The 9412-nt window shown below is 41.8% G+C and overlaps 1 protein-coding gene and 1 long non-coding RNA gene across 3 annotated transcripts; both read right to left on the minus strand.

Annotated features, from left to right (window-relative positions):
• Positions 1 to 761: 761 nt before the first annotated feature.
• Positions 762 to 1468, minus strand: LOC138405065 (uncharacterized). The gene is made up of 3 exons (XR_011238725.1): positions 1338 to 1468; positions 1129 to 1247; positions 762 to 901 (listed from the first exon to the last, which is right to left on the minus strand). It is a non-coding gene; the product is annotated as an uncharacterized lncRNA (long non-coding RNA).
• Positions 1469 to 2237: 769 nt separating this feature from the next.
• On the minus strand, positions 2238 to 7842 carry tox4a (TOX high mobility group box family member 4 a). Of its 2 annotated transcripts, none has more exons than XM_020104539.2 (9): positions 7342 to 7842; positions 7207 to 7272; positions 6810 to 7097; positions 5980 to 6219; positions 5102 to 5440; positions 4903 to 4983; positions 4086 to 4799; positions 3031 to 3173; positions 2238 to 2488 (listed from the first exon to the last, which is right to left on the minus strand). In XM_020104539.2, the coding sequence occupies exons 1-9, from the start codon at positions 7444 to 7446 to the stop codon at positions 2431 to 2433; spliced, it is 2034 nt and encodes a 677-aa protein (XP_019960098.2). In that variant the 5' UTR covers positions 7447 to 7842; the 3' UTR covers positions 2238 to 2430. The 2 variants fall into 2 exon arrangements, with proteins under 2 accessions (XP_019960098.2, XP_069367117.1); XM_069511016.1 differs by having other exon boundaries at positions 6810 to 7094; positions 7342 to 7824.
• Positions 7843 to 9412: the final 1570 nt, after the last annotated feature.

Here is a 9412-nt window from a genome sequence, read left to right on the forward strand (position 1 = left end):
TACTAAAACATTTGCCAACACTGCTAATGCTTCGTAGATCAGTATTACACCATTAAGAAACATTTAACAACTTTAAAGCTTGAGATAAAATGTTTAGCTGGGTTTTTGTCCGTTTTTAGCACATGTGGAAACTAATGGACAGTTTGACCCCTGACCATTTTGGAAAATATTTTTGTTGATTGCAAGTGAGAAATGTCACATCACTGCAAGTGTGTGATTACAGAGCTTAATATAGATAAGTTAAATAGCAGAGGGGTGTATTCAACAGGAGTATGGACCAACACTCTAGTGCTCAGGCAACAAATCACAGAATTCACTGAGGAAAGACATCCAACGTGAAGAAAGCCCTCTTTCCAAAAGTCAGATATTTTAAACAGTTTACATTAGTGCACTTTTAGTTCTGTATTATGGTAAAAGAAATGATTTCCTCAACTACAGATCGGCTGAAGTGTGTGTGGACACAATCACATTTTTGGTGGTTCAAGAAGAGCGAGAGACGCGCGTTCAGTTTACAATTAAATCTTTATTAATGAGGACTGGAATAAAAGTCAAAGTCAAAGTCAAAGTAGCTTTATTGTCAACTATTTCACATGTAAACATACAAAGCAGTCGAAAGAACGTTTCCCACTCTCCCCACAGTGAAACATATAAAGTGCACAGGCACAACAGATAAACAAAGGACTTAGAAAGGGAAAAAATATACAACGATAAATAAAGAGACACTAACTTTTACTTCCTAATGTTTATAAAAGCTAAAATACCTGAATTACTGAGACTACAGAGAAACACACTTTAACATAAATGGCAAGAAATTGTGGATGACCACCACCCTTCAGGCCTACCACACTGCATGCAAAGTGATGTGGATCCTAAGACTGTTCCCCAAATATCATCCACCTGCCTAAAACAAAGAAAGAGTGAGACTCAGCTGGTTCAGGGTTACGATAAAATATATTTAAAAAACAATACAATTATTAAAGGTAAAAAAAAAAATCAGGAATGTGATGCATGAGATGTCGGACCAACAGTATAAAATAAAAGCAGATACCAGTGGCCTGACAACACTGGTATAGACAAAGCAGCTGTCTGGCAGTCATCAAATTACAACCAAAAACTATTAAATGTTACCTTTCTCAATATGGGGCCCTACTTCACAGCGACGTTAGATGGCTGACTCTGCACTGTGGCTCAAACAGGGGAGAGGTGAACCCTGGATCTTCTCCACTCAAGCATGGGGCCAGTGAGATCTGGGTGGCCACACAACCGAATGTACAAGAAACCTCATTAGATTTCAAGCAGACAAATAAAACCCATCTCTTTGTCCCAGTTACCCTTACCTGCACAAACACAGCAGTCCCATCTTCCAGGCATCAGACAAAGAGGCAATAACTGCCCTCACCTGTTCTTATAAAGGCGGGAGCTCTCTAATCCCACCTACCAGGGCGGTGCTCTAACTCCTAGCTGTCAGCCCTCACATTTACATAGAGTCCTTGGTCACCAACTAATGAAGAAGTGAGTGTCTAGAACTGAGTGAAGGTAGATTTAATTGTTTATGAATTCATCTTTTCATTTGTCAGACATATACTGCAATAGATATTCTCTCAAATGTTATTTTTTGTTTTAAAGGACACAGCAAAAAGAAAATCCACGAGATGAAGCATTTTTTTTCTAATTTATTTATGAAAACATGAAAGTCGCACATTTTTTAACAACTGACATTAATCTGAATAAAATGTTTTACAAAAACTGGAGGCAAATGTTAAGGTCAATATTCTCAGTACAAAAACAAGGTGATACAAACTGTTTTCTTCTCAAACTAAGGCATTTGAATACTGTTTTTTGTCACTTAATGATTGAACATTACATCATGAGTCTGAAATCATTGGTGAGAACTGTGCAGTAACGCCATAAACATCTTTGTTGGAGCGAGGCGCCATGAGAAACACTTTTCTTCCTTTTGATGCAGAAGTTATAGGTAACAAGTATAAACTACCCTGTGTGGGTTTAAATAAAGAAAAAAAATCTAAATGAATGTTTCCTGTATGTACGACCCATATGCTGTTTTAAAGACAATTTCCTTGACTGTCTTGTTTACTTCATTGTGCCAATATTCTCTCTAGCTGCCACAAATCCCTTGATGTCGGACTAAAATCTGTACATATATCAAACATAGCACAATGTCATTATCCACAAAGCCGATGTTTCCATAGTTAGAGTGACAAAAATACCAGCTGTCCTTTTGGCAATACTATTTTAATTGTCATATCAGCAACTGTAAAACCTATAGTACATAAACAGAAAGGTGAGATAATTATGACATTTTGTAGCTGTAGTGAAATGCATGGTTGAAATTTGAGAAATTGTTTTTGAAACCAGTTCTGCCTCCATCTTTGAATGATCAACGCTGGCTCCGAGTGAAAAAGTTGCTCTTTACTTCACTGTTCCCATGTTCAGATTCCTGATGGAGAACCATGATTTGAATATATCTCTGAAAAACAGAAAATGCATAGGTTAATGCAACACTAGTGTTTTTTTATACCGTACAAAAATAACTACTTCATAATAATTCTGATGGTACACAATCTTATAATAGAGAGAATCTCATGTAAGTGATTGCCACAGCGCTCCCTGGAGGCCTGGAGGTCTAGATTTGCACTATGTACCTCAGGTTTCCTGTGTTGAAACATAGCGACCTGCTTTACCACATACGTCACACACCCAGAACCAGAGCTGGAGCAAGTGACAACTACTTCACCATTATAAGTGTTGCACATCAAAGCAGAGCCACAGAAGAAACTGAAGCAGACATTGTAGAAGAAGACGAAAGAGAAGGGAACAGAGTAAGAAACGGAACAGGAGTTAAAACTGGAGCATTTTCACCCACAGCTGGTGGGAGCTGAAAGAGGACAAAGGACGCAGGACAGATGACAACCTGGTATTGTTTTCTAACAGGTAGTTTTCATAACTTGCTATTGTGTCACTTAAACAACTTTATGTATTCATCATTACATAAGTCACAGCTCTACACACCTGCAATGGGTGGCCACACATTCGTTGCTGCAGTACTCTTTGTCCCAGTCGTCACTCTCCACTGCTGGGTTGTTACAGCCCACCCTAACACACACACTATTCATGGATGCTGCACCAACGGATCCATTCATCTCCATCTCATCCTGAGAACAGGTGGGGACATTTAGAAGAGCATCATTAACATCAGGACCTGCTATTTTATAAACTCAGATCCAAGTTTGTTGTGTAAGTTTCCTAACAAAGCTCTTTGACACAATGAAAGAAAACATTAAACTAAAAGTTAAATATGATGAAGATAAATATTTCCCCTGTTGGACTTAATGTAAAAAGTCAAAATCAAAACATACAAAACACAAAATAACTGATTTTGTTTTTATTTAGTAGAGGCAGATTCTTTCACTCCTCCTGACTTCATGTGAGCATTTTAACCATTACTTTTCAACTCAAAAGATTATGAAATATCCAGGCAACAGTATTTATGCCCTATACTTTGTCTCGTATATCAATTCAGTGCCTTAGAATTTGGAGGTTGTTTTAAAGTTGAAATTGATTTTGAAATCTAAAAATAGTAAAGGGAGAAAGTTAATTTCATCCACGTTGATTAAATAGATCAGCGAGGAGGTATAACATAACTGATCTACCTGATTTATAAAATATGTTCATCAAATGTCATTCTCTGCTCATGAAGAAGAGTTTAAAACCACAACCATCACTGAGGAGCAGTCTTTCGTGATAATCATCGATATTTACTGATATGAACATTTTTATCTTGATATAATTTTTGGGCCATATCGTCCAGCTCTTGGTTGGAGAGATACATTTAACATAGTCTAACTTGTGAAGGAAAAAGGGAGATTCTGTAGTTATTTTAAATCTTTGTTAAAAGTAGATATGAATACTGATCTGCGCTTCTGAAATTGGTTGCTATGACATCAGCTTGGTGCTGCGTGAAGATAATTTATGAAGCAGTTTTGAGAAACGAAACATTCAACATTAACAAATGGTTGATCAAATGAAGCTGACGCAAAACACAGAAATGGAATAAGACGTTTTACCTCTTCTGAGGGCAGTACTTCTGTAACCTCATCTTCATCTGGACTCCCTGACACGTCCGCTGAATTCACCACCTGCACCGACACAACAGGTGCAGACTGGGAGGACGAAGTCACAGCAGATGATGTGGACAAAGTATTAGGTACAATAATTGGAAGGGTTTCTTTGCCCTGCAAGGAGGAAGGAACTATTTTTATCTGGAGTGGAGGCGGAGGTGTAGCCGTGACAGACACAGGGACACCTGTCATGGCGCTCCCCTCGCGAGGCTTGGCTTGTAATGGTGGAGGTGCTGGCGCCATTTGCTGGAGCCGTGGCGGCGGAGGGGCGTTCTGCATCTGCTGCAATGGCGGTGGCTGACGAGAGCCACTCGACACAACCAGTGTGGGCTGCAATGTGCGGACCCCTCCGGGCAACACCGTCACAACCTGGCCCCCCGCCTGTAGGATGTGTTTTGGGATGATAATCTTTGTGATGGTCTGGGCTGGTGGAGTTACTGCTGGGGTGGAGGCTTTGTTTGCCACTGTGCGAGATCGTGTGGTCCGCTCTGGGACGTCAAGAATAATGTTGGAGGCACAAATGTTAGTGATAGTGTTCTCTTCCAGGTTGTTGTTCGCTGGGCGCATTGGCTGGTGACCAGCAGAGGGAGCGGCTGTAGGATTCGTGTTATTGGCAGGTGAGGGTGTTGAAGCGGAAGTTTCCATGTCCTCGGCGGCAGGCTGAAATAAATTAGGGGTATATCAGATACAAAATCCATATGAACTAAAATCCCCTACAACAAAAAAATATTAGTTTTTTCTTTAGTGGACAACATGATGTTACCTGTGAGAGCTGGTTGGCTTTGTAAGCTGCCAGCGCTTTCAAATAGTCCCTTTTGGCTGCTTCTGTTTTTCTCTTGTACACCTAGTGTAGACAAAACAATTACGTGTGCTTTAAATAAGATGCCATCTGTCACAGTTCTTCCCTACTAAAGACCGATGTGGGATATGAATATGTTTTATATCAGCATGTCTGCTTCTACCTGTTTCTGCTCCTCAGCCAGGCTGTCCCACATGGAGGCCACAATCTTTGAGACCTCTCCAAAAGAGGCGTTGGGGTTCTGGCCCTTAATGGCGGCCTGTGTGTCTCTGAAGAACAAGGCATAGGCTGAAACAGGCTTCTGTGGCTCATTTGGATCTTTCTTCCTTTGTACTTTTTTTGAGCCCAAGGCCCCACTCATTGAGGCCAGTGTGGCCGGCTTCCCCCCGCCCCTCCTGCCCTTAGCCAGGGAGATGGAGGATGTGAGAGCTGAGTGGGAGGACATGTGGGAGAGGACAGAGGAAGAGGAGAGAGACATGGGCGAGTCCAGCAGTACACTCCTCTGAATAAGGAGGGGGAAGGCAGGGGAGAGAGAGAGAAGGGAGCACATATTAGCTGCAGCATCTTAAACACAACATGGAATCCAAAATGCGGTTAAACAAGACTGGATGTGATGACAAAAGCTGTTTTTAGACATGAACTCTGTAAAAACGTCCAGACAATTAGGTCCAGACTTTCTCTGGAGTTTGCTTTTCACATATGAAGAAAGCAGCAGGAGATTCTTGGGTCAGACGCGTTCACAACACCAGAGAGGGGGCAGCACATACAGGAGGCAAGCAGTAATTTGTTTTTTTGTTTTTCAGTGTTGGAAACGTCATCAACAGGCTTGTGAACTCACAGTGAATCCTCCAGAGGATCTCCAGCTGTATTCTCACATGGGATCATTCAGAGATTACCCAGAGATTTTACTTGGGGGCTGGCAACAGAAACTCTGCATAACGTCCACATCCTCCGGATCATTTCATGAGATATTCTGGAGCTGAGTGCATGTCTCAAAGCAGCTTAACAGTGATATTGGCCAGCACAGGTTCGTCTCCTCACCTTGAAGTCATCCATGTCTTCATCCTGCAGGGAACCAGCTGGAGATGGTGTTGCTGACAGCGGCTGCTCAGGTCTCTCTGAATGATGCCCGATGGTTTCACCCAGACCCAGCGCCAGCTCCGACTGGTTAATAGTCGTCAAATGACTTCCCAAAAGACCATGAGCGATGTCACCAAGCTGTACGTCAATGGTCATAGGGGATGAGCTGCTGAAATGTGAACCACTGGAATTTCCAAGTTCCTGCAGGGAGATTAGGACACAAATGGTTAATCTAAACTCTTCACTGCTTTCACGAACAACTGACATAGGCCGTTGACACAGCTGGTATTAAAAGGCATCCGTGATGCATCTCCAGCGACCACTTCCCTGTTCTGTATGCAAATAATCATTCATGTTCACAAGGACCAATGTTGTTTTTACCCATGTAAACAGAACATAGTTTGTACAGTCTGTGTGTTTGTGCGGGACAGAGAGAGAGATGAAGGAAGTGAAAATGAGCAAGCAGACTCACAAAGGTCTGAATGAGTGAATGTGTGCAGCTATGAAGAAAGAGTTAACCAATTGAAAGAGAGGAACAACCATTTAAAACAAATAGATATATAGGTACTGAGAATAGTGGGTCTGAGGACATCAGCTGAGTAAGTAAGTCCTTCATATGAGGCCCAGGACACATTTGCATTCACACAACAATAATGTTGTGTCTCCAAGGCCAACTCCTAATGTGATCTGAGTGATGGGATCACTCATGGTAGATGTTAACACCAGTTCTGAACTGGGTTAATTAAACATATCCAGCAGTATACTATGTGAGGGTCCACTGGAACACTCACCAAGGCAGAGGAGCTCAGCAGGGCCCCCCCTCCACCTTGACCCATTCCCGCAAGGTTCAACTGCTCCAGGCCCTGAGACCCAGAGTTCACGAAGGTGGAGGCGAAGGACGGGTCGTTGGCCTCGACCACCAGGTTGCTGACGAGGCTGCGGGAGCCAGAAGATCCCCCGGCTCCGTCTGACCCATCTGTCAACTCAAACTCACTGATGCCCAGAGCTGGGTCTGGATCCAGGGAGATGGGTGGGATCTCAAACACCTCATCACCGAGACTGGGAGTATGGAATGTCTGCTGCATGTGGAGAGGAAGAGGGGAGAGTGGGTCAGACATGAATGAAACGAAACACATGCAAAGATCAGGATAATAAAGTTGCACTGCTGCCCTGAATGAAGGGACTCACCTCGGCTGAGAGGAAAGGGTGACCCGCTCCACTGATGGTCAGGTAACTGTCGCTGCCCTCTGCGAACTGAACCACACGGTTAGCATTACATGAATTAGCATATTTAGCATACCCATTAGTAAACACTGGCGTTACCTTGTTGTCCTCAGAGTATCCTCCATATCCTTGACTGTCCAAAAACTCCGAGTCAACATTTTGAGGACAACCATCCGACAGCTCCGAGTAAAAATTAATGTCCATTGTGAAAATATGTCCCAAACCACTTCACCCAAGCGTTTTTAACTTTGCTGGAAGATGAACGGTCTTGCTTTTCTACCCATTTAGGTCAGTTGTGCCCACATCTACTAAAGATGCTAGTAGCTAGCTAGCTAGCTCATCATTGCCCGGTTAGCATAACGCTAGGCTGAAGATAAACTGGAATATCTTAGAGAGGAAGAGAGCGGGAGGCTGAGGAGAGGTTAAAAACAGATTAATATTCACAATGTTATCGAATCAGTTCGTATCTAACTCCGCTGGGCTCGGTGTTCACCGCAGGCCCGACACTAACTCATTCATAAACCGCTGCTGCGCTTTTAGCATCCCACACCGAGCACACTAGCGCTATTGCGTTCACGGACTGTCGGACAAATCACTTTCAAACTTCAACCACTCAGAGACACGTACAGCATGAGTTCGTTTCCGCTGTAACTTTCTGCCATGCTCGCTGCTGACAGGGGACGCTTGGGAAACACCAGTGTGGTTGGTTTTAAGACAGTGACGGTAAAACTGGACCGGACAGCCATTGTGTTGCAAGTTATGTTTGGCCAATTCAAACTGCCAATTACGTGTCTGATGCATTTAAGTTCATATCGTACAAATAAAACAGCAACGACCAGAGGGTCTAGGAAATTATTCTGCAGACAAGTTGTATTTTTTCTATTTATTTTGTTTTCATTCACGAGCAAACAAAGGGCCCTGAAGGCAGCACAGTACCTGCAAGCAGAGAAGGAACCAATCAACTGTCCTCATCTTCTTCGTGGAAAAAATTAAATTAAATAAGGATGATGACATGTTTTTAAGTTATGATAGTAATTTTAACACTGATAAAACAAGTGCTTGAAATTATGATGGACATTAAATTGGTGCTGGGTAATAAAAACAATACAAATAATGATGTATTATTATATTTATAATATTTTACATCAATAGCAATATAACATTTGTACCATATGAACAGAATTTATGTATCGATATAATACTCATGCATTGTGTAAGCACAGTGAGGAGGTGTAACACATAATTGATCTGCCTTGATTTGTAAAATGTTCTGTTGGTTAAAGTGTTTGTTATTCTCTGCTCAGAAAGCAGAGTTTAAAATCACAACCTTCACTCAGGAGCAAAGATCAGTTTGTGTCAACAAGCTGATGCACAGGAAAGTCTATCTGATTAGTTAACGTGAATGGACGATATAAGTGTGAGGGCCAAACAAGATGCTCAGTACGACAAATAACAACAGACCCTCTTACCTCCATCCCTCTTACCTCCATCCTCCAGGGTCCTCAAGTCCATGATCTGTGTATTTGTTATATTTAAGACTTCTATGCCCTGAGTTTAATATTTCAGGCATCAACTGTGTGTAGTTGCACTCAAATACTGCTTTGTTGTACATGTTTGTTCAGGGTCCATTCTGAGAGTGAAAAGCTGTTCCTATAGAACTGTGTTAGGCCGCTCACCATTGCTTTTCCACAATGTTGCCTACTTTCTAATTTTTATTGATTTAGTGGTATAACATATTCTATGCTTGTTGAGTAGCAGTTACTGTACCTGGCAGTAGAATCTGCATCATCTGTGTCACACTTGAGTATTTTATACACACATGTTCTGTCAGAAAGCAAGTATGGCAACATGTCTGTTTTTTAGTTTTGATTGGCGGACAAAAATAACATATTAGGCTACCATGATTCAGAAAGATCATTTAAGGAAATACACAGTGGACAGTGGCTATGTAAAGCAGGATGCTTGCTCCAGAGCCCAAATCTAAATAATCTCTAGAAGTTTTACTAACTAATATTATAACATAAAAAGTACATCACAGGTCTCAACACTGTTGTGTGGACAATACTGCTATGAATAACTTGTAGTTCCTAATAAATGGGAGTTATTTAAATTCCTATACATGATCATCTGCTGTAATAATTCATCACTAATTAGAAATGGACAGTACTGC

The sequence above is a fragment of the Paralichthys olivaceus genome, chromosome 16 (assembly GCF_024713975.1).
Source record: "Paralichthys olivaceus isolate ysfri-2021 chromosome 16, ASM2471397v2, whole genome shotgun sequence".
In the NCBI taxonomy this organism is placed as follows: domain Eukaryota; kingdom Metazoa; phylum Chordata; class Actinopteri; order Pleuronectiformes; family Paralichthyidae; genus Paralichthys; species Paralichthys olivaceus.

Bases quoted from the DNA above. Each gene is read 5' to 3' on its own strand.
- tox4a (XM_020104539.2), bottom strand. From the start codon at position 7,446: ATGGACATTAATTTTTACTCGGAGCTGTCGGATGGTTGTCCTCAAAAT. The intron at 7,098-7,206 runs GTGAGTCCCTTC...CTCCACATGCAG, and splicing joins ACCCTTTCCTCTCAGCCGAG to CAGACATTCCATACTCCCAG. The intron at 6,220-6,809 runs GTGAGTGTTCCA...ATCTCCCTGCAG, and splicing joins TGCTGAGCTCCTCTGCCTTG to GAACTTGGAAATTCCAGTGG.